This window comes from Carcharhinus amblyrhynchos, chromosome 2 (assembly GCF_965287045.1).
Source record: "Carcharhinus amblyrhynchos chromosome 2, sCarAmb.v2.hapA, whole genome shotgun sequence".
Lineage (NCBI taxonomy): Eukaryota > Metazoa > Chordata > Chondrichthyes > Carcharhiniformes > Carcharhinidae > Carcharhinus > Carcharhinus amblyrhynchos.
In genome coordinates, this window is record NC_137325.1 from 151160268 (window position 1) to 151186078 (window position 25811).

A 25811-nucleotide genomic window follows, 5' to 3' on the forward strand; every position below is an offset into this window, starting at 1 on the left:
TAAGTTTGCCAACAACACAAAGGTTGGTGGATTTGTGGATAGTGATGAGAACCATCAGAGGATACAGCAGGATATAGATCAGTTGGAGACTTGGGCAGAGAGATGGCAGATGGAGTTTAATCCAGTCAAATGTGAGGTAATGCATTTTGGAAGGTGTAATACAGATAGGAAATATACAGAAAATGGCAGAACCCTTAAGACTATTGATAGGCAAAGGGATCTGCGTATACGGGTACGTAGGTCACTAAAAGTGGCAATGCAGGTGGAGAAAGTAGTCAAGAAGGCATACGGCATGCTTGCCTTCATCAGCCAGGGTATTGAGTTTAAAAATCGGCAAATAATTTTGCAGCTTTATAGAACCTTAGTTATGCCGCACTTAGAATATAGTGTTCAATACTGGTCGCCACACTAGCAGAAGGATGTGGAAGCTTTGGAGAGGGTACAGAAAAGATTTACCAGGATGTTGCCTGGTATGGAGGGCATTAGCTATGAGGAGAGATTGGAGAAACTTGGTTTGTTCTCACTGGAACGACGGAGGTTGAGGGGCGACCTGATAGAAGTCTAAAAGATTATGAGATGCATGAACAGAGTGGATAGTCAAAGCTTTCTCCCAGGGTGGAAGAGTCAATTACTAGGGGACGTGGGTTTAAGGTGTGAGGGGCAAGGTTTAAAGGAGATGTACGAAGCAGAATTTTTACACAGAGAGTAATGGATGCCAGGAACTCTTTGCCAGGGAAGGTAATGGAAGCGGATTCAGTAGTGACTTTTAAGGGGCGTCTTGACAAGTACATGAATAGGATGGGAATAAAGGGATATGGTCCCCGGAAGGGAAGGGGGTTTTAGTTAAGTGGGGCAGCATCATCAGTGCAGGCTTGGCAGGCCAAAGGGCCTATTCCTGTGCTGTAATTTTCTTTGTTCTTTGACATACACACTGTGTACAGACTGTGTCAGAGGGACACACATGCTGTGTAGAGATTGCGTCTGAGTACAGACGGTGTTTTGCTAAAATCCACATAAGCTACATCAACAGAACTTCCCTCATCTACGCACTTGATCACATTTTCAAAAAAATCTCTCAAATTTATTAGGCATGACCTCCCTCTGATAAATCCATATTGACTTGACTATCCGTAATTAACCCAGGCCTTTCCAAATGGGGATAGATTCTCTCCTTCTTAATTTTCACCAATAGCTTCCCTTCCACTGACGTGAGGCTCACTGGTCTATAATTTCCTGGTTCATCTCTACCACCCTTCTTGAAAAGTGGAACACATTAGCTTCCTCCAGTTCCCTGGCACTTCTCCCATGGACAGAGAGGAATTAAAAATTTGTGTCAGAGTCCCTGCAATTTTTTGGGCCTGGGGATTTGCCAATTTTTAAGCTCATCAGAACCTCCAATATTTCTCCATTTCCTATGTCAACCCTTGTAGTTTCTCACAGTCCCTTCTTCCATGACTGACCCTTCAACTAAGGGTCACTAACTAACGATCAGCCTTCAATGGGTGGCATGGTGGCAAAGTGGTTAGCACTGCTGTCTCACAGTTCCGGGGTCACAGGTTCAATTCCCGGCTTGGGTCACTGTCTGTGTGGAAATTACATGTTCTCCCTGTGCCTGTGGGGGTTTCCTCCGAATGCTTTGGTTTCCTCCCACAGTCCAAAGATATGCGGGTTAGGGGGATTGACCATACTAAATTGCCCCTTAGTGCCAGGGGGATTAGCTATGATAAATGCATTGGGTTAATGAGGATAATGCCTGGGTGGAGTTGTGGTCAGTGCAAACATGATGGGTCAAATGGCCTCCTTCTGCACTGAAGGATTCTAAAAAGGGAGCAGCTGCTCCTTATCCAGTCTGCCCATGTCTCAAAATATCTTGAACACCTTAATCAGGTCACCCCTCAGTCTTCTCTTCTCCAACCAAAACAACCCAAGCCTATCCAACATCTCTTCATAACTTAAATGTTCCATCCCGGGCAGCATCCTGGTGAATCTCCTCTGCACCCTCTCCAGTGCGTTCACATCCTTCCGATAATGTGGTGACCAGAACTGCACACAGTACTCCAGCTGTGGCCTCACCAAAGTTCTATACAATTCCATCATGACCTCTCTGCCTTTGTAATCTATATCCCGATTGATAAAGGCAAATGAACCATATGCCTTTTTCACCACCCTACTAATGTCCTTCTGCCTTCAGAGATCTGTGGACAAACACAGAACCTCCCAGTGTCAGACCTTTCATAGTATACTTCCTCGTCAAATTACTCCTTCCAAAAGTGTATCACCTCACACTTTTCAGGGTTAAATTCCATCTGCCACTTATTGGCCCATTTGACCATTACGCCTATATCCTCCTGTAGCCCAAGACACTCCGTCTCACTGTTAGCCACCTGACCAATCTTTGTGTCATCATCAAACTTACTGACCCTACTGCCCCAACATAGTCATCTGTGTCATTTCATAAATGATGAACAATAGGGGGCCCAGCACGAATCCCTGTGGTACACCACTTGTCATTGGCTTCCAGTCACTAAAGCAGCCTTCTGCCATCACCCTCTGTCTCCTACAACTGAGCCAATTTTGAATCCACTTCTTCAAATTACCCTGTCTCCCCATGTAAATTTACATTCTTTACAAGTCTCCCATGTGGGACCTTGTCAAAGGCTTTGTGGAAATCCATATAAACTAGATTGACTACGCTACCCTCATCTACACACCTGGTCACCTCCTCAAAAAATTCACTTAAGTTTGTTAGGTATACTCTCCCTCTGATGAAGCCATGCTGACTATCCCTGATCAAGCTTTGCCTCTCCAAGTGAAGAGAAATGCTTTCCTTCAGAGGAAATGAATCAAACGGGTGAGGGGGGGAAGGTGGGATCGGTCTATTGGGTTTGATGATCAGCCATGATCAAAATGAAAGTCAGAGCGGGCTTGAAGGGCTGAAGGGCCTCCTCCCACTCTTATTTTCTATGTTTCTAAGTCAAACAGAGTGAAACTGAAGAACTAATGTTTTGTGTACTTATGATACCTCCTTCATAATCTGCCACAAGAATGACATTTCTGGTAATTCACTCGCAAATTCAACATTGTTGTTTCATTTGTTTACAAAATGGCGGCACAGTGGTTAGTGTGTTGCCTCACAGCACCAGGAACCTGAGTTTAATTCTGGCTTCGGGTCACTGTCTATGCGGAGTTTGCACATTCTCCCCTTGTCTGCGTGGGTTTCCTCCGGGTGGTCCACTTTCTTCCCACAGTCCAAAGATGTTCAGTTAGTTGGGTAAATACATGGGGTTACGGGGATAGGGCCTGGGTAAGGTACGTTGTCAGAGAGTTGGTGCAGACTTGATGGGCCAAATGGCCTTTTCTGCATTGTAGGGATTTTAGCATTCATGTTTTCTCCATCAGGGCTTGAAGCTGAAGGTATTAATTGTGAGGAGAGTTTGTGTTTAAGATGTACATTAGGAGCCATGAAAATCTAAGACCAGTGATACAACTCTAAACAATTGTTTCTGTGCTTAGGGAATTTCACAGTAACTTTATTGCAGTGTTAATGTACGTCTTACTTGTGACTAATAAATAAACTTTCCTTTTACTTTACTTGGGCAGAATTTCCTACCAGCTCCCTAGAAATGAAAGCAGTTGCTGAAATTTTTGACCAGAATCGAGATGGATTCATTGATTACTATGAATTTGCAAATGCATTGCATCCGAATAGGGATTGTCTCCGGAGCCAGGATGAAGGTTGCATCGAAGATGAGGTGAGAGGCAAAGGTTAACTTCTGGGCAACTTCCAAAGATTTATCAGCCAATCAGATACAATGATCTTAGCCTGTGTCGGCCACTCCCTGGGTTCAGCCTCAGCCCCTCCCCCGACCTCTCCCCAGCCTCAGCTAAGCCCCTCAACCCCTCCTCAACTCAGCTTGTCCCTCGACCTCTCCCTAGTCTCTGCCTTGCCCCTCGACCCCCCTCCAGCCTCAGGCTTGCTACTCGACTCCTCCTCAACCTCAGCCAGGCCCCTTGACCCCTCCCCAGACTCAGCCAGGCTCCAGGCTGCTCCAAGACCTTAGTCAGTCTAAGATCCTCTCTGAACTCCCTTATGGGTGCCACATCGAGCTCATTCTGTTGCATAGCCCCCTCCCCAAGTTCATCCTCTCACCTACTGCCCTTGTCCAGCGAGCTTATCCTGCCCCATTGCTGTGGCCCTAAGCTCAGCCAGTGCAGACATCTCTCTGAGCTAATCCTGTCTTCAGGCCCTTACCTACGGCTGCTTCCTGAGCCCCAGATGTCCTTCAGACACCTTCTTGAACTCAGCTTGTTCAATCTGTCCCATATGCCTGTCCAAAGGGTGCCCCCCAAGCCCAGCCTGCAGCCAAAGCAAGTCATCAAGCTTAACGTCTCCTATAAGTACATCCCAACCCAGCCTGTATTCTAGGCCGATCCCTCAGCTCAGAATATCATCTCGGCCCTTCCTCAAACTCAGCCTTTCCTTGAAGTGCATCTACAAGCCCAGCCAGTCCTTTAAGCTCTTCCTTGAATTCAACTAGATCCCTAACTCCATCCCCAGAGCCACTCTCTCAGGCCCTAGGCTCAAACAGTCCTGACTGTCTCACCCTGAGCTCAGACATTCCCCAAGACACATTGCAAACTTGCCAAATCTTCAAAGCCCCTCCAATGAATCTGCTGTCCTTACCTGGTCTGGCCTACATGTGACTCCAGAGCCACAGCAATGTGATTGAATCTTAAATGCCCTCAGGGGTGGGTAATAAACACTGGCCCAGGCAGTGACACCCATGTCCCTTGGAAGACTCAAGCCCCTACTTAAGCTTGGAGCTAAGACACCTCCCCCCCATCCCCGAAATTATTTGACAGCTTTGGTGTCAGACATGTTTGGTTATCTGATGGTTGCTGTTTCTTGTAGGTCTGTCGTCAGGTGGCTGAGTGTCGCTGTGCCCAGAGATTCCAAGTGGAACAAATCAGCACCAACAGATACCGGGTAGGTGTAGCACTGTGGGGATGGGAGGGGTTTGTGAGTACATTGAAGGGAGGTGGGGCTCTGTGTGTGTGTGTGGGGGAGGTGAGAGAGAGTGGGAGTGGGGCTGTGTGTGGGGATGGGAGGGGGAGAATGGGAGTAAGGCTCTGGGGGGAGCTGTGAGAATGGAATCACTATTTCATAGAAATCATATAAACCCTACAGTGCAGGAAGAGTCTGCACCGGCCACAATCCCACCCAGGCCCTACTCCCATATCCCTACACATTTACCCGCTAATCCCTCTAACCTACGCATCTCAGGGCACTAAGGGACAATTTAGCATGGCCAATCAACCTAACCTGCACATCTTTAGTCTGTGGGAGGAAACTGGTGCACCCAGAGGAAATCCACGCAGACATGAGGAGAATATGCAAACTCCACACAGACAGTGATCCAAGCTGGGAATTGAACTCAGGTCTCTGGAGCTGTGAAGCAGCAGTGCTAACCACTGTGCTACCATGCCACTCTACACTTTTGCATTGTGTCTGTGCATCCGCTAGTGTGTTTTGTTTTAATGGGTCTGGGGGTCCTCGGCAAGGTCAGCGTTTGAGAAGGTGCCGGTGATCCGGTTTTCAACTGCTGAAGTCCATATGGCATAGATACACACATAGTACTGATAGGGAGTCAGTTCCAAGACAGTGACGGGGGGCCGAGATGGCCTACTCCTGCTCCTAGTTCTTATGTTCTTACGTTCTTATGATGAGAAGGTTGCAGGTGGTGGTGGTGTTCCCATGTATCTACTGTTCTTGACCTAGGTGTTAGAGGTTGAGTTTGGAAGGTGTTGTCTAAGGAGCCTTGGCATCTTTGTAGGATGTCCACATGGCTGCCACTGTCTATTGGTGATGGCGGATGGGGCGCTGATCTAGCGGGCGACGTTGTCCTGGATGATTTTAAGTTTCTTAACGGTTATTGGAGCTGTACCCATTCACTCAGAGGGTTGAGTGTCTTTGGAACTCTCCTCCTGAGACTAGGGACGGTAAGTTGTTGGAAGGTACTCCGAGAGACAGGATCTACAGGCATTTAGAGGTGCAAGGACTGATTAGGGACACTCAGTGTGGCTTTGTGAGTGGAAAATCATGTCTCACAAATTTGGTTGAGTTTTTTGAAGGTGTGTGAGGGAGAGAGTGGGTGTGTGTGAGGGAGAGAGTGGGTGTGTGTGAGGGAGAGAGTGGGTGTGTGTGAGGGAGAGAGTGGGTGTGTGTGAGGGAGAGAGTGGGTGTGTGTGAGGGAGAGAGTGGGTGTGTGTGAGGGAGAGAGTGGGTGTGTGTGAGGGAGAGAGTGGGTGTGTGTGAGGGAGAGAGTGGGTGTGTGTGAGGGAGAGAGTGGGTGTGTGTGAGGGAGAGAGTGGGTGTGTGTGAGGGAGAGAGTGGGTGTGTGTGAGGGAGAGAGTGGGTGTGTGTGAGGGAGAGAGTGGGTGTGTGTGAGGGAGAGAGTGGGTGTGTGTCTGAGAGAGTGTGTGTGAGAGAGAGAATGTGTGTGAACGTTGTTGGAAGGTACTCCGAGAGACATGATCTACAGGCATTTAGAGATGCAAGGACTGATTAGGGACAGTCAGCGTGGCTTTGTGAGTGGAAAATCATATCTCACAAATTTGGTTGCGTTTTTTGAAGGGGTAACCAAGAAGGTAGATTGATGTTGTCTACATGGACTGCAGTTGATGTTGTCTACATGGACTTTACTGGAGTTCTATGAGGATGTATCTAGGGCGGTGGATAGAGGAGAGCCGGTGGATGTGGTCTTTCTAGATTTTCAGAAGGCGTTTGACAAAGTACCTCAGAAGAGATTATTGCAGAAGGTCGAGGGACATGGAGTTGGGGGTAGGGTGTTAGCGTGGATAGAGGATTGGTTGTCAAACAGGAAGCAGAGAGTGGGGGTCAACGGGTGCTATTCGGATTGGCGGATGGTGACTAGTGGAGTGCCCCAGGGGTCGGTGCTGGGGCCTCAGCTTTTTACCATTTATATAGATGATCTGGAGGAGGGAACCGAGTGTATGGTGTCGAAATTTGCTGATGACACCAAGATTGGGGGAACGGCAAATTGTGCGGAGGGTGTGGAGAGTCTGCAGAAGGATCTAGATAGGCTGGGCAAATGGGCCAGGAAATGGCAAATGGAACTTAATGTTGGCAAGTGTGAGGTGGTCCACTTTGGTAGGAAGAATGGTAGGAAGGACTATTACTTACGGGGCGAAAAACTGCAGCAGGCGACGGTGCAGAGGGACCTCGGGGTCCTTGTGCATGAGTCGCAAAAACCCAGCTTGCAGGTGCAGCAGGTGGTCAGGAAGGCGAATGGGATGCTGGCCTTCATAGCGAGGGGGATTGAATATAAAAGTAGGGAGGTCTTGCTGCGGCTGTATAGGGCATTGGTGAGGCCGCAGCTGGAGTACTGTGTGCAGTTTTGGGCGCCGCACCTGCGCAAAGATATTTTGGCCTTGGAGGGAGTGCAGAGGAGGTTTACTAGGCTGATACCGGAGTTGAGGGGGTTGAGCTATGAAGAGAGGCTGAATAAACTGGGCTTGTACTCGTTAGAGTTTAGAAGAATGAGGGGAGATCTCATTGAGACGTATAAGATGATGAATGGGATGGATAGGATAGAGGTGGAGAGACTCTTCCCGCTCAAAAAAGACAGTAGGACTAGGGGGCACAGCCTCAAGATAAAAGGGGGGCGGTTTAGAACGGAGTTGAGGAGGAACTTCTTCACTCAAAGGGTGGTGAATCTCTGGAATTCTCTGCCCGTTGAAGTGGTGGAGGCTGCCTCGCTAAATATTTTTAAGACGCGGGTTGATGGGTTTTTGATAAGAGAGGGGATTAAGGGTTATGGGGAGAGGGCGGGAAAGTGGAACTGAGCCACGACAGATCAGCCATGATCTTATTGAATGGCGGGGCAGGCTTGAAGGGCTAGATGGCCTACTCCTGCTCCTATTTCTTATGTTCTTATGTACTTTAGCAAGGCCTCTGACAAGATACCGCATGGTAGGTTGTTGCATAAGGTTAAATCTTACGGGATCCAGGGTGAGTTATCTAACTGGATACAAAATTGGCTTCTTGACAGAAGCCAGACGGTGGTTGTAGAGAGTTGTTTTTCAAACTGGAGGCCTGATGGAGTTTAATTTAGACAAATGCGAGATGATGCATTTTGGTAGATTGAACCAGGGCAGGACTTACTCAGTTAATGGTAGGGCGTTGGGGAGAGTTACAGAACAAAGAGATCTAGGGGTACGTGTTCATAGCTCCTTGAAAGTGGAGTCACAGGTGGACAGAGTGGTGAAGAAGGCATTCGGCATGCTTGGTTTCATTGGTCAGAACATTGAGTATCGGAGTTGGGACGTCTTGTTGAAGTTGTACAAGACATTGGTAAGGCCACACTTGGAATACTGTGTGCAATTCTGGTCACCCTATTATAGAAAGGATAATATTAAACTAGAAACATTACAGAACTTAATGGATTGATTATAAGGAGAGGCTGAATGGACTGGGACTTCTTTCTCTGGAGCGTAGGAGGCTGAAGGGTGATCTTATGGAAGTCTATAAAATAATGAGGGGCATAGACAAGTTAGATGGTCAATATCTTTTCCCAAAGGTCGAGGAGTCTAAAACTAGAGAACATAGGTTTAAGGTGAGGGGGGGAGATGCAAAAGTGTCCAGGGGGGCAATTTTTTCACACAGAGGGTGGTGAGTGTCTGGAACAAGCTGCCAGAGGTAGTAATAGAGGCGGGTACAATTTTGTCTTTTAAAAAGCATTCAGATAGTTATATGGGTAAGATGGGTATCGAGGAATATGGGCCAAAAGCGGGAAATTGGGATTAGCTTAGGGGTTAAAAATAAAGGGCAACATGGACAAGTTGAGCCAAAGAACCTGTTTCCATGCTTAAACCTCTATGACACTATGAATCTATCCGAGAAGCAGCAAGAACCCATTCCACATTGCCCTCACCATGTCTGTGGAGTCACCCTTTCATCTTCTAAACTGTCATTGCTGAATTCCTGACTGCCCAATTGTTTCAATGTGACAAGAGTTAACTTTAATAGGGCTGTATTTTAATCATGGGCATCATACCAAGGAGATTCAACTCTTCAAGTCAGCCCTGCCAGATAATTGGATCATGGTCAATATCTATCTTAACTCTATTTATCTCCATATTCTCTAACTCCCGACAGAAATTGACCAGTCCAGGTCTTCATTTTTAAATTGATTCCCAGCAAGCTCTTCATTTTGGAGAAGCGTTGCAGATTTTCATAATAACTTTGTGTCAGGAACTGCTTCCTAATTTCATTCTTGAGCGCTCTAGTTCTAGTTTTTCTGTTGATGCCCCACTATTCTGACTGCCCTATCAAAGCATATAATTTCTCTCCAAGGGTGGCAGGGTGGCACAGTGGTTAGCATTGCTGCCTCGCAGCGTCAGGGACCAAGTTCAACTCCCAGCTTGGGTCACTGTCTGTGTGGGGTCTGCACATTCTCCCTGTGTCTGCATGGGTTTCCTCTGGATGCTCCAGCTTCCTCCCACAGTCCAAAGATGTACAGGTTAGGTGGATTACCATGCTAAATTGTCACTCAGTGTCAGGATGATAAGCAAGGTAAATACGTGGAGTTATGAGGATAGGCTCTGAGTGGGACTGTTATCGGTGGGCTCAATGGGCCAAATGGCCTCATTCTGCACTGTAAGGATTGTTTGATTCTATGATCTGCCCAATCAAACTCTTTCATAGAGTCTTAGAATCATAGAATTGTGCAGTACAGAAAAGGCCATTTGGCCCATTGAATCTGCACTATTAATGTAGAACATAGAACACTACAGCACAAACAGGCCCTTCGGCCCACAAGTTGCACCGATCATATCCATACCTACCAGGCCTATTTATAACTCTCAATCCCATTAAATTCCATGTACTCTTTTAAAAGACCCCAGCGAGTTTGCCTCTACCACCACCGACGGCAGCTGATTCCAATCACTCACCACCCTCTGAGTGAAAAACTTACCCCTAACATCCCCTCTGTACTCGCTCCCCAGCACCTTAAACCTGTGTCCTCTCGTAGCGACCATTTCAGCCCTGGGAAATAGCCTCCGAGAATCCACCCTATTTATTCCTCTCAACATTTTATAAACCTCTATCAGGTCGCCTCTCAACCTTCGTCTCTCCAGGGAGAAGAGACCTAGCTCTCTCAACCTATCTTCATAAGGTTTGGGTTAAAGTTAGTTCAGAGTTAGAGTTAGGTTAGTTCAGATTAGGGTTAGGTTTAGTTCACAGTTAGGGTTAGGGTCGTTCAAGGTTAGGATTGGGGTTAGGTCACAATTAGGGTTACGGTTAGGGTTAGGGTCAGGGTTTAGGTTAGGGTAGTTCAAGGTTAGGGTTAGGTTAATTCAGAGTTAGGGTTAGGGTTAATTCAGGATTAGGTATGGGGTTAGTTCAGGGTTAGGGTTAGAGTTAGTTCAGGGTTAGGGTTCAGGTTAGTTCAGGGTTAGGGTTGGGTTAGTTCAGGGAAGGTTTAGGGTTATTTCAGGGTTACTGTTAGGATTAGTTCTGGGTTAGGGTTAGGTTAGTTCAGGGTTAGGGTTAGGTTAATTAGGGTTAGGGTTCTGGTTTGGGCTAGGATTGGGATTCGAGTTTGGGATCATTCAGGGTTAGGGTTAGGGTTAAGGGTACTTCAGGATCCGGGTTAGGTTAGTTCAGGTTCAGGGTTAGGGTTAGTTCAGGGTTAAGGTTAGAACACAGAACATAGAACACTACAGCGCAAACAGGCCCTTCGGCCCACAAGTTGCGCCGATCACATCAACACCTACCAATCCATAGACCTATCTATAACCCCCAATCCCATTAAATCCCATATACTCATCCAGAAGTCTTTTAAAAGACCCCAGCGAGTTCGCCTCCACCACCACTGATGGCAGCCAATTCCATTCACTCACCACCCTCTGAGTGAAAAACTTACCCCTAACATCAGTTCTGTACTTGCCTCCCCGCACCTTAAATCTGTGTCCTCTCGTAGCGACGATTTCAACCCGGGGAAATAGCCTCTGAGAATCCACCCTATCTATTCCTCTCAACATTTTATAAACTTCTATCAGGTTGCCTCTCAACCTTCGTCTCTCCAGGGAAAAGAGTCCCAGCTCCCTCCACCTAACTTCATAAGGCGTGCCTCCCAGTCCAGGCAACATCCTTGTAAATCTCCTCTGTACCCTTTCAATCGCTTCTACGTCCTTCCTGTAGTGAGGCGACCAGAACTGCGCGCAGTACTCCAAGTGAGGCCTGACAAGGGTCTTATAAACTTGCAGCATTACCTCCCGATTCCTAAACTCAATCCCTCGATTAATGAAGGCCAGTACACCATACACCTTCTTGACCACATCCTCCAACTGCGAGGCCGATTTAAGAGTCCTGTGGACCCGGACCCCAAGATCCTTCTGCTCTTCAACACTACTAAGACTCTTGCCCTTGATAGTGTACTCGTTCATCCCGTTGGTTCTGCCAAAATGGACCACTACACATTTATCCGCGTTGAAGTCCATCTGCCACTTCTCCGCCCAGCCCTGCATCCTATTTATGTCCTGCTGCAACTTTTGACATCCTTCCAGACCATTCACAACACCACCGACCTTCGTGTCATCAGTGAACTTACTAACCCATCCCTCCACTTCCTCATCTAGGTCATTTATGAAAATGACAAACAGCAAGGGTCCTAGAACAGATCCCTGGGGCACTCCACTGGTGACTGACCTCCATGCCGAAAAAGACCCATCCACAACCACTCTCTGCCTTCTGCAGGCAAGCCAGTTCTGGATCCACAGGGCCAAAGCCCCTTGGATCCCATGCCCTCTCACCTTCCCAAGAGGTCTTGCATGGGGGACCTTATCAAACGCCTTGCTGAAGTCCATGTACACCATGTCCACTGCACTTCCTTCGTCAATGTGTTCAGTCACATTTTCGAAGAACTCAACTAGGCTCGTAAGGCACGACCTGCCCTTGACAAAACCATGAAGACTATTTCTGATCATGTCAAACCTCTCCAAATGCTTGTAAATCTTGTCCCTCAGAAGCCTCTCCATCAGCTTACCAACCACTGAGGTCAGACTCACCGGTCGGTAATTTCCCGGGCTATCTCTGTTCCCTTTCTTGAAAATAGGAACTACATCCGCAATCCTCCAATCCTCCGGAACCTCTCCCGTCCCCATTGACGACGCAAAGATCATCGCCAGGGGCTCTGCAATCACTTCCCTCACCTCCCACAGTATCCTGGGGTACATCCCATCTGGTCCCGGCGACTTATCTATCTTGATAGAATTCAAAAGTTCTAACACATCCTCCTCCTTAATATCCACATACTCAGTCTTTTCCATCTGCTGCAAATCCGTAGCAAAATCTCCCAGATCAGTTTCCACTGTGAATACTGAGGCAAAGTACTCATTAAGCACTTCTGCCATTTCTTCTGGTTCCACACAGACCTTTCCCCCTTCACCTTTTATAGGTCCTACCCTTCTCTTCTCATCCTTTTACTTTTCACATAAGGCCTTGGGATTCTCCTTAATCTTACCCGCCAAGGTCTTCTTATGACCCCTTCTGGCTCTCCTAATTTCCCTTTTAAGCTCCTTTCTACAATCCTTATACTCCTCAAGATCCTTAACATCTCCTAGTTCCCTGAACCTTTTGTACACCTTCCCTTTCCTCCTGACTGGGTTCACCACAGCCTTTGTGCACCACGGTTCCCGTGACCTACCAAAACCCCCTTGTCACATCAGAACGTTGTCATGCAGAGACAAACATTCCTTGAATATCTGTCACCTTCCTTCGGTACTTTTCCCTAAGAACGCCTCCTTCCAGTTTATTTGTCCAAGTAACTTCCTGACTTCTTCGCATTTCCCCTTACTCCAGACAAACACCTTCCTAGCCTGCCTGATCCTATCTCGTTCCAATGCAATTGTGAAGGAGATAGAATTATGATCACCATTCCCAAGATGCTCTCCTACCGAGAGATCCATCACCTGTCCTCGTTCTTTCGCCAGTACCAGGTCAAGTACAGCCTCTCCTCTCGTAGGCTTATCCACGTACTGTGTCAGGAAACCTTCCTGAACACACCTAACAAACTCCTCCCCATCCAAACCCCTTACCCTAGGGATATTCCAGTCGATGTTTGGGAAATTGAAGTCTCCCATCACGACAACTCTGTTATTACTACATCTCTCTAGAATCTGTTTCCCTATCTGCACCTCAACTTCCCTGTCACTATTGGGTGGCCTATAGAATACACCCAGCAAAGTTTTCGACCCTTTGCTGTTCCTAACTTCCACCCACAGAGACTCTGTAGATGGTCCCTCCACGACATCCTCCTTCTCTGCAGCCATGACACTGTCCCTGATCAACAGTGCCACTCCACCACCTCTTTTGCCTCCCTCCCTGTCCTTCCTGAAGCATCTGAATCCTGGCACCTGGTTAGGTTTAGTTCAGAGTTAGGGTTTAGGTTAGTTCAGGGCTAGGGTTAGGGTTAGTTCAGGGTTTGGTTTAGGTCAGTTCAGGATTAGGGTTAGGTTAGGTCAGGGTTAGGCTTCGGGTCATTCAGGATTAGGTTTAGTTCAGGTTGGGGTTAGTTCAGGGTTAGGTTTCGGTTAGTTCAGAGTTAGGGTTTGGATTAGTTCAAGGTTAGGGTTTCGGGTTAGTTCAGGGTTAGGGTTAAGAACAAAGGACAAAGCAGAAAAAAATTACAGCATGGGAACAGGCCCTTCGGTCCTCCAAATCTGCACCGACCATGCTGCCTGTTTTAATTAAAACTCCCTGCACTTCTGGGGACCATATCCCTCTATTCCGATCTCATTCGTGTACTTGTCAAGAAACCACTTAAAAGTCACTACTGTATCCGCTTCCACTATCTCCCTCGGCAATGAGTTCCAGGCACCCACGACTCTCTGTGTAAAAAATCTGTCTCGTACACCCCTTTTAAAACTTTCCCCTCACACCTTAAACCTATGCTCCCTAGTAATTGACACTTCCACCCTGGAAAAAAGCTTCTGATTATCCACTCTGTTCATGCGTCTCATAATCTTGTAGACTTCTATCAGGTCTCCCCTCAACCTCCGTCGCTCCAGTGAGAACAAATCAAGTTCTCCAACCTCTCCTCATAGTTAATGCCCTCCATACCAGGCAACATCCTGGTAAATCTTTTATGTACCCTCTCCAAAGCCTCCACATCCTTCTGGTAGTGTGGTGACCAGAATTGAACACCATATTTCAAGTGAGGCCTAACTAATGTTCTATAAATCTGCAACATGACTTGCCAATTTTTAAACTCAATGCCCCGGTCGATGAAGGCAAGCATGCCGTACGCCTTCTTGATTACCTTCTCCACCTGCATTGCCACTTTCAGTGACCTGTGTACCTTCACACCAAGATCCCTCTGTCTATCAATACTCTTAAGGGTTCTGCCATTTACTATACATTTCCTATCTGTTTTGGACTTTCCAAAATGCATTACCTCACATTTGTCTGGATTAAACTCCATCTGCCATCTCTCCGCCCAAGTCGCCAACTGATCTATATCCTGCTACATCCTCTGATGGTTCTTATCACTATCCACAAATCCACCAACCTTTGTGTTGTCTGCAAACTTACTAATCAATCCAGTTCCATTTCCCTCAATCATTTATATATATTCCAAACAGCAAAGGTCCCAGCACTGATCCCTGAGGAACACCACTTGTAACACCCCTTCATTCAGAAACACACCCTTTCACTGCTACCTGTTAGGGTTGGTTCAGGTTAGTTCAGGGTTAAGGTTAGGGTTATTTCAGGGTTAGGGTTAGTTCAGGGTTGGGCTGAGAGTTAGTTCAGGATTAGGGTTAGGTTAGTTCTGGTTAGGATTTGGGTTACTTCAGGGTTAGGGTTAGTTCAGGGTTCGTGTTAGGTTCGTTCAGGGTTAGGGTTAATTCAGGGTTAGGGTTAGGGTGAGGGTTAGCTCAGGGTTACCTCAATTCTTTATCATCTTCTTGTAGTTTGGTGACTCACAGCAGCTGAGGATGGTCAGGATTCTACGCAGCATGGTGATGGTGCGAGTTGGAGGAGGATGGAGTCCTCTGGATGAATTCTTGGTGAAAAATGACCCTTGCAGAGGTAGGTGTTTATCATATATGTGACTATTCTTGCTGACAAATCTTAAGAAACGGTGATATATTGGAGGGGGAATTAAATGAAGCATTGTGGCTCGAGTTTATGAATAGAAAAGCTACATCGTTAGATGTTTCTTATCGACCCCTCGATAGTCAGAGGAAGATTGAGGAGCAAATGTGTGCTCAGTTTGTGGAGGTGAGTGAAAACAATAACAATAGGGTTATTAGGTGATTTCAACTTTCCCAACGTTAACTGGGATGTATACAGTGATAAGGGCTTGCATGGAGTGGAATCCTTGAAATATGTACACGAGAACCTTTAAGCTCAATATGTTGGGGTAACAAGCCCAGAAAACGATGCATGAGCAGAGATATTCAGGGTACAATGAGAAGGAAAAGAAAGCCTTGTATAAATCATTGTGTTCTCTTTAATCACAGGGGAGTTCCCATAAGACTGGAGAATAGCCAATGTTGTTCCCTTGTTTAAGAAGTATAGCAAGGATAATCCAGGTAATTACAGGTCAGTGAGTCTTATGTCAGTGGTAGGGAAATTATTGGAGAGGACTCTTAGGGACAGAATTTACTCACATTTGGAAATATATGGAGTTATTAGCAGTAGGCAGCATGATTATGTGAAGGAGAGGTCATATCTCACAAACTTGATTGAGTTTTTTGAGGAAGTCACAAAGATGATTGAGGAAAAAGCAGTGGATGTTGTTTACAGCACAGGAACAGGCCCTTTGGCCTGCCAAGATGCCGCTTAAAAGTTACCATCGTATCTGCTTCCATGATGATTGGAAGCAGCATGGGAAAGTAGACTAGGGGCAGCGATCCGACACGTCTTTTAAAAGACAGTTGTCAACAATTCAGAATAGGTACGTCCCTGTAAAAATGAATGATAAAGATGGCAAGATTCGGGAACCCTGGATGACAACAGAGATTGTGAGCTAGGCTAAAAAGGAGGCGTACATAAATTTCAGGAAATTGAAAACAGGTAAGGCTCTTGAGGAATACAAGGATAGCAGGAAAGAGCTTAAACAGGGACTTAGGAGGGCAAAAAGGACCACGAAATGTCCTTGGCAGGCAGGATTAAGGAGAATCCCATGGTTTTTTATGTATATTGTTACAAAGCAGAGAACTAAGTCCGAAACACTCAACAAGGAGTACCTCACCCGATAATCTATAAAACGTGTGTGTGAAGTGGTGTGACCTGCTCTCCAGCAACTTCTCGCAGTTTAATAAAAAATAAATTCCTGACACTTCCTCTAAATTCAACACATAACAATTTATTTATCTAACAGTGAGCAAATTAACTAAACTACGAACAAACCGAATAAATCCCTTCTAACAGACTCGATAAGGACAGCAAATTTCCTTCCCTAAAGAACATTAGTGAACCAGATGGGTTTTTCCGCCAATCGACAATGGTTTTATGGTCATCAGTAGATTTCATGAAGCCATTATCGATTGTCAGTAGCTAAGGAAAGGGTAGGTCCACTCAAGGACAGTGACGGGAATTTGTGTGTGGAGCCAGATGATGTGGGTGAGGTCCTTCATGAGTACTTTGCATCAGTATTCACAAAGGAGAAGGATGTGATGGATAGCGAGTGTGGAAAGGAGGATGTTGATATTCTAGGACATGTTGGAGTGAAAAAAGAGATGAGGTATTGGAGGTTTTCAAAAACATTAAGATGGACAGGTAGGAGCCAGATAGGGTCTATCCCAGAATACTGAGAGAGGCAAGGGAAGAAATTACTGAGGCCTTGTCCAAATTCTTTGTATCCTCTTCAGCCATGGGCGAGGTACCAGAGGATTGGAGAGTAGCTAACATTGATCTCTGTTTAAGAAGGGCAGAAGAGAAAATCTGGGAAATTACAGACCTGTGAACCTTACATCAGTGATGGGGAAATTACTGAAGATTGTTAGAGACTGGGTGTATTCAGATCTGGAAGAGAACAGGCTTATTAGCGATAGGCAGTATGGTTTTGTGAAGTGGAGGTCGAGTCTCACAAACTTGATTGAGTTCTTTGAGGAAGTGACAAGAAAAATTGACCAGGCAGGCCAGTGGATTTTGTATACATGGACTTTAGTAAAGCCTTTGATAAGGTTCCTAATGACTGGCTGATGCAGAAGGTGAAGCCATATGGGATCCGAGGTGAGCCGGTAAGATGGAGAGGGCATAAAGAGCAGAGAGTAGCAATGGAAGGATTCTTCTCTAACAGAAGTTCTGTGACAAGTGGTGTTGGGGCCTCTGTTGTTTGTAATATATATAAATGATTTGGAGAGAAATGTAGATGGTCTGATTAGTAAATTTGCAGATGATATAAAAATTGGGATAGTAGTGGATAGTGAGGAGGATTGTCAGAGGATACAGCAGGATATAAATCAGCTGGACACCTGAGTTGAAAGAAAGCAGATGGAATTTAACCAGGACAAATGTGAAGTGATGCAATTTGTAAGGTTGACTGCAGAAGGGAAGTATTCAGTAAATGGTAGAGCCCTTAGAAATATTAGCATACAGAGGGATCTTGGCATGCAGATCCACAGTTCCCTGAAGGTGGCAACTCAGATGGACAAGGTGGTTAAGAAGGTGTATAGCATGCTGGCCTTCATTAATCGGGGCGTTGAATAAAGGGATTGGAAAATCATGTTGCAGCTGTATAAGACTTTGGTTAGTCTGCATTTGGAGTATTGTGTACAATTCTGGTCACCACACTACCAGAAGGGTGTTGGTGCATTGGAAAGGGTGCAGAAGAGATTTACCAAAGGAACGAAAGAAAAGGTGAATTAACTGAAGGGGAACCAGAGAGTAGGTCCAGTAAGACTCAGAGAAACAACAGGCAGGGTGAGGTTGCTAATCAAAGAGGGTCTGGTGGACTGAAGTGCATTTGTTTCAGTGTGAGAAGTGTAACAGGTAAAGCAGATGAACGTAGAGCTGGGATTAGTACTTGGAACTACGATGTTGTTGCCATTACAGCGACTTGGTTAAAGAAAGGACAGGACTGGTAGCTTAAAATTCCAAGATACAGATGTTTCAGGTGGGATAGAGAGAGATGTAAAAGGGGTGGGGAGTTGCACTACTGGTTAAGGAGAATATGATGTGGAGATGCTGGTGTTGGAGTGGGGTAAACACAGTAAGAAGTCCAACAGGTTTATTTGGAAGCAAAAGGCACGAGCTTTTGGAGTGCTGCTCATTCATCAGGTAAGCGGGAGTTCTGTTCACAAACAGGGCATATAAAGACACAAACTCAATTTACAAAATAATGGTTGGAATGCAAGTCTTCACAGGAAATCAATTCTTAAAGGTACAGACAATGTGAGTGGAGAGAGGGTTAAGCACAGGTTAAAGAGATGTGTATTGTCTCCAGACAGGACAGTTAGTGAGATTTTGCAAGCCCAGGCAAGTCGTGGGGTGACAGATAGTGTGACATGAACCCAAGATCCTGGTTGAGGCTGTCCCCATGTATGCGGAACTTGGCTATCAGTCTCTGCTAAGTGACTCTGCATTGTCGTGTGTCGTGAAGGCCACCTTGCAGAACGCTTACCCGAAGATCAGAGGCTGAATGCCAGTGACTGCTGAAGTGTTCGCCAACAGAAAGAGAACACTTTTGCCTGGTGATTGTTGAGCAGTGTTCATTCATCCGTTGTAGCGTCTGCATGATCTCCCCAGTGTACCATGCCTTGGGACTTACCTGATAAAGGAGCAGCGCTCCAAAAGTTAGTGGCTGTTGCTACCAAATAAACCTGTTAGACTTTAACTTGGTATTGTGAGACCTCTTACTGTGTTTACCCCAGTCCAATGTCGGCATTTCCACAGCATGACTACCATCAACACCGCAAACTGCCGGCTCCAAGTGGAGAGGATCCCCAAGAAGTTTGCACATATCGACACAGACTTCAAGTTTCTACAAAGATGCAAGAAAGCAGACAAGATACTGAAAGATCTACAGATCACGAACCCACTCAGATCAACCTATAACACAAACCATGCTGAGAGACTTTGCCGTCGCACCTCTCTCACACTCCTCAACCGCCTCATACATCAGCTCTACAGCAAACGCCGCATCCTGGAGACCAAGATAGAATCCATATTCTCAGCTGGCGCTCAGGACACAGACCAGCTGCGCAACTCTGCCAGGCAGATGAGACAAAGGAATTACGCCATCTGCACGCACACCAAGTACAAGAAACTTGAGAAACTCGGCATCACCACTAGCAGCAACCAAGCCTCCCCTGGTACCACAGTAGAAAACAGTACCACTAGAGGGAAGTGCATTGTCAATTTGTTGGACGACACACTTCAGCCAGATGAAGTCAAAGTTCTTAGCCAAGGGCTCAATTTCTGCCCCACCACCAAAATAGACCCCATCAGTCTCGCAGCAGACACAGAGGAATTCATCAGGTGAATGAGGCTGTGGGAGTTCTTCCACAAACCCCAAGAGGCCAACAGCGAACACAATGAGACCGCCAATGAACCGGAACAGCCGACGGAGAGATCCGCAGTGCAGCAACCGAAGAGGAAAGATTCGAATTGGACTCCTCCGGAAGGCCGTTGCCCTCGACTTGATATGTATGCCCAAGCCATCAGGAGGTGCGTCAACACCAGATTCATCAGCCACACTCACAAAACAGCCCCGAACATCACCTAAGCACAACACAGCACCATTCACGCTCTCAAGACCAACCGCAACATTGTCATCAAACCAGCAGACAAAAGAGGGGCCATCGTAATACCGAACAGAATGGATTATTGCAAAGAAGTGTACTGACAACTGAACAACGAGGAACAGTACAGACAGTTATCTGCAGATCTGACCAAAGAACACACCCGTCAATTCAACAGACTGATCAAGACCTTCGATCCGGACCATCAGAGCACCCTCCATGCTCTCATCCCATGTACTGCCCGCGTTGGAGATCTCTACTGCCTCCTGAAGGTGCACAAGGCCAACGCACACGGCCGTCCCATCGTATCGGGCAACGAGATGCTGTGCAAGAACCTCTCCGGCTATGTTGAGGGCATCCTGAAGCTCATTGTACGAAGAACCTCCAACTTTTGTTGCGACACTATGGAGTTCCTACAGAAACTCAGCACACATGGAGCAGTTGAACCAGGAGCACTCCTCATCACAATGGAAGTCTCAGCACTCTACACCAGAATACCCCATGACGATGGTATTGTTGCAACTGCCTCAGTGCTCAACGCCGACAACTGCCAGTCTCCAGATGCAATTTTACAACTCATCCGCTTCATCCTGAACCACAATGTCTTCACCTTAAACAACCAGTTTTTCATCCAGACATACGGAACAGCAATGGGGACCAAATTCACACCTCAGTACGCCAACATCTTCATGCACAGGTTCGAACATGACCTCTTCACCACACAGGACTTTCAACCGATGCTATATACCACATACATGGAACATAGAACATAGAACACTACAGCACAAACAGGCCCTTTGGCCCACAAGTTGTGCCGATCATATCCATACCTACCAGGCCATAGAACTATCTGTAACTCCCAATCCCATTAAATCCCATGTACTCATCCAGAATTCTCTTAAAAGACCCGATCGAATTGCCTCCACCACCACCGACGGCAGCTGATTCCACTCGCCCACCACCCTCTGAGTGAAAAACTTACCCCTCACATCTCCTCTGTACCTACTCCCCAGTACCTTAAACCTGTGTCCTCTTGTAGCAACCATTTCAGCCCTGGGAAAAAGCCTCTGAGAATCCACCCGATCTATACCTCTCAACATCTTATAAACCTCTATCAGGTCACCTCTCATCCTTCGTCTCTCCAGGGAGAAAAGGCCTAGCTCCCTCAACCTATCCTCATAAGGCATGCCACCCAATCCAGGTAACATCCTTGTAAATCTCCTCTGCACCCTTTCAATAGCTTCCACATCTTTCTTGTAATAAGGCGACCAGAACTGTGCACAGTACTCCAAGTGGGGTCTGACAAGGGTCTTATACAGCTGCAGCATTATCTCCCGACTCCTAAACTCAATCGCTCGATTAATGAAGGCCAGTACACCATACGCCTTCTTGAACACATCCTCCACCTGTGAGGCCAATTTAAGAGTCCTATGCACCCGAACCCCAAGGTCCTTCTGATCCTCTACACTGCTAACAGTCTTACCGTTGATATTATACTCCTTCATCCCATTTGACCTGCCAAAATGGACCATTACACATTTATCTGGGTTGAAGTCCATCTGCCACTTCTCCACCCAGCCTTGCATCCTATCTATGTCACATAAGAACATAAGAAATAGGAGCAGGAATAGGCCATCTAGCCCTTCGAGCCTGCCCCGCCATTCCATATGATCATGGCTGATCTGTCGTGGCTCAGTTCCACTTTCCCGCCTTTTCCCCATAACCCTTAATCCCCTTGCCTATCAAAAACCTATCTATCCGCGTCTTAAATATATTTAGCGAGGCAGCCTCCACCACTTCAACGGGCAGAGAATTCCAGAGATTCACCACCCTTTGAGTGAAGAAGTTCCTCCTCAACTTCGTTCTAAACTGCCCCCCCCTTACCTTGAGGCTGTGCCCTCTCGTCCTACTGTCCTTTCTGAGCGGGAAGAGTCTCTCCACCTCTATCCTATCCATCCCATTCATCATCTTATATGTCTCAATGAGATCTCCCCTCATTTTTCTAAACTCCAACGAGTACAAGCCTAGTTTATTCGGCCTCTCCTCATAATTCAACCCCCTCAACTCCAGTATCAGCCTAGTGAACCTCCTCTGCACTCCCTCCAAGGCCAAAATATCCTTGCGTAAGTGCGGCGACCAAAACTGCACACAGTACTCCAGCTGTGGCCTCACCAGCGCCCTGTACAGTTGCAGCAAGATCTCCCTACTTTTATATTCAATCCCCCTCGCTATGAAGGCCAGCATCCCATTCGCCTTCCTGACCACCTGCTGCACCTGCAGGCTGGGTTTTTGCGACACATGCACAAGGACCCTGAGGTCCCTCTGCACCGTAGCATGCTGCAGTTTTTCGCCATGTAAGTAATAGTCCTTCCTACCATTATTCCTACCAAAGTGGACAACTTCACACTTGCCAACATTAAATTCCATTTGCCAGTTCCTGGCCCATTTGCCCAACCTAACTAGATCCCTCTGCAGACTTTCCACACCCTCCGCACAATTTGCCGTTCCACCAATCTTGGTGTCATCAGCAAATTTCGACACCATACACTCAGTTCCCTCCTCCAGATCATCTATATAAATGGTAAATAGCTGAGGCCCCAGCACCAATCCCTGGGGCACTCCACTAGTCACCAACTGCCAATCCGAATAACACCCATTGACCCCCACTCTCTGCCTCCTATTTGACAGCCAATCCTCTATCCACGCTAACACCCTACCCCCAACTCCATGCCCCCTAACCTTCTGTAACAACCTCTTGTGCGGCACCTTATCAAACGCCTTCTGAAAGTCAAGAAACACCACATCCACCAGTTCCCCTCTATCCACCGCCCTAGACACATCCTCATAGAATTCCAATAAATTCGTCAGACACGACTTCCCCTTAACGAAACCGTGCTGCGTCTGCTCTATCAAACAATTCTCCTCAAGATGCCTCACTATTTTCTCCTTGATTACAGATTCAAGCATTTTACCTACAACAGACGTTAAACTAACCGGCCTATAATTCCCTGATAATATAATTGCCAGTCACGCTGCAACTTCTGACATCCCTCCAGACTATCCACAGCACCACCAACCTTCGTGTCGTCAGCAAACTTACTAACCCATCCCTCCACTTCCTTATCAGGTCATTTATGAAAATTACCAACAGCAAGGGCCCCAGAACAGATCCCTGGGTACTCCACTGGTGACTGACCTCCATGCCGAAAAAGACCCATTCACAACCACTCTCTGCCTTCTGCAGGCAAGCCAGTTCTGGATCCACAAGACAACAGCCCCTTGGATCCCATGCCCTCTCACTTTCTCAAGAAGTCTTGCATGGGCGACCTTATTGAATGCCTTGCTGAAGTCCACATAAACCACATCCACCACTGTTCCTTCCTCAATGTGTTCAGTCACATTTTCAAAGAACTCAACCAGGCTCGTAAGGCACAACCTGCCCTTGACAAAGCTGTGCCGACGACTTTTGATCATACTAAACTTCTGTAAATGTTCATAAATCCTGTCTCTCAGGATCCTCTCCATCAACTTACCAACCACTGAGGTTAGACTCACCGGTCGGTAATTTCCCGGGCTATCCCAGTTCCCTTCCTTGAATATAGGAATCACATCCGCAATCCTCCAATCCTCTGGAAGCTGTCCCATCTCCATTGATGATGCAAAGATCATCGCCAGAGGCTCTGCAATCTCTTCCCTCACCTCCCACAGTAATCTGGGGTACATAGAACATAGAACACTACAGCACAAACAGGCCCTTCGGCCCACAGGTTGCGCCGATCACATTCATACCTACCAAGCCATAGAACTATCTGTAACTCCCAATACCATTAAATCCCAGATACTCATCCAGAAGCCTTTTAAAAGACCCCAGTGAGTTCACCTCTATCACCACTGATGGCAGCCGATTCCACTCGCTCACCACCCTCTGAGTGAAAAACTTACCCCTGACAGCTCCTCTGTACCTACTCCCCAGCACCTTAAACCTGTGTCCTCTCGTAGCGACCATTTCAGCCCTGGGAAATAGCCTCCGAGAATCCACCCTATCTATTCCTCTCAACATTTTATAAACCTCTATCAGGTCGCCTCTCAACCTTTGTCTCTCCAGGGAGAAGAGACCTAGCTCCCTTAATCTATCTTCATAAGGCATGCCTCCCAATCCAGGCAACATCCTTGTAAATCTCCTCTGCACCCTCTCAATAGCTTCCACATCCCATCCGGTCCTGGTGACTTATTTATCTTGATGCTATTCAAAATTTCCTACACATCCTCTTTCTTAATGTCCACATCCTCAACCTTTCCAGTCCGCCGAAAGCCTTCAGAATAACCACCCAGGTCAACGTAGTCAATGTAGTCAAAGTCAATGTAGTCGAGGAGAATACTGAGATACAGGCTTTAAGACGAGACGGGATTGAGGTACATAAGGAGGAGGTGTTTGCAATTGTTGAGAGTATGAAAATAGATAAGTCCCCTGGGCCGGATGGGACTTACCCTCGGATTCTCTGGGAGGCTAGAGAGGAGATTGCAGAGCCTTTGGCTTTGATCTTCATGTTGTCATTGAGCATAAAACATAAGAACGTAAGAAATAGGAGCAGGAGTAGGCCATCTAGCCCTTTGAGCCTGCCCCGCCATTCAATAAGATCATGGCTGATCTGAAGTGGCTCAGTTCCACTTTCCCGCTTTCTCCCCATAACCCTTAATTCCCTTGCCTACCAAAAACCTATCTACTCGCATCTTAAATATATTTAGCAAGGTAGCCTCCACCACTTCAACGGGCAGAGAATTCCAGAGATTCACCACCCTTTGAGTGAAGAAGTTCCTCCTCAACTCTGTTCTAAACTGCCACCCCCTTTATCTTGAGGCTGTGCCCTCTAGTCCTGCTGTCCTTTCTGAGCGGGAAGAACCTCTCCACCTCTACCCTATCCATCCCTTCCATCATCTTATATGTCTCAATAAGATCCCCCCTCATCCTTCTAAACTCTAACGAGTACAGACCCAGTCTATTCAGCCTCTCTTCATAGTTCAACCGCCTCAACTCCGGTATCAGCCTAGTGAACCTCCTCTGCACTCCCTCCAAGACCAAAATATCCTTGTGCAAGTGCGGCGACCAAAACTGCACACAGTACTCCAGCTGTGGCCTCACCAGTGCCCTGTACAGTTGCAGCAAGACCTCCCTACTTTTATATTCAATCCCCCTCGCTATGAAGGCCAGCATCCCATTTGCCTTCCTGACCACCTGCTGCACCTGTAGGCTGGGTTTTTGCGACTCATGCACAAGGACCCCGAGGTCCCTCTGCACCGTAGCATGCTGCAGCTTTTCGCCCTTTAAGTAGTAGTCCTTCTTACTATTATTCCTGCCAAAGTGGATAACCTTACACTTGCCAATATTGTATTCCACATTGGCTTCAGGTATAGTGCCAGAAGACTGGAGGATAGCAAATGTTGTCCCCTTGTTCAAGAAGGAGAGTAGAGACCATCCTGGGAATTATAGACCAGTGAGCCTTACTTCTGTTGTGGGCAAAGTTTTGGAAAGAATTATAAGGGATAGGATTTATAATCATCCAGAGGGAAATAAATTGATTAGGGATAGTCAACATGGTTTTGTGAAGGGTAGGTCGTGCCTCACAAACCCTATCGAGTTTTTTGAAAAGGTGACCAAAGAGGTGGATAAGGGTAAGGCAGTTGACGTGGTGTATATGGATTTTAGCAAAGCGTTTGATAAGGTTCCCTATGGTAGGCTACTGCAGAAAATGCAGATGCATGGGATTGAGGGTGATGTCGCAGTTTAGATCAGGAATTGGCTAGCTGATAGAAGACAGAGGGTGGTGGTTGTTGGGAAATATTCAACCTGGAGTTCAGTTACAAGTGGTGTACCTCAGGGATCTGTTTTGGGGCCACTGCTGTTTGTCATTTTTATAAATTACCTAGATGAGGGTGTAAATGGATGGGTTAGTAAATTTGCTGACAACACCAAAGTTGGAGGAGTTGTAGGCAGTGAGGATGGATGTTACAGTTTGCAGAGGGACATAGATAAGCTG

General features: G+C 46.7%; 1 protein-coding gene across 1 annotated transcript in view; it reads left to right on the plus strand.

Moving 5' to 3' along the window:
- The window catches only part of LOC145359643 (microtubule-actin cross-linking factor 1, isoforms 6/7-like), a 163427-nt gene that overhangs the window by 80255 nt on the left and 57361 nt on the right, over positions 1–25811 (plus strand). Inside the window, exons 9-11 of the mRNA XM_080214354.1 lie at positions 3601–3752; positions 4913–4987; positions 14998–15115. Of these exons, the coding sequence (XP_080070480.1) occupies positions 3601–3752; positions 4913–4987; positions 14998–15115 (345 nt within the window). The remainder of the gene's footprint in view (positions 1–3600; positions 3753–4912; positions 4988–14997; positions 15116–25811) is intronic.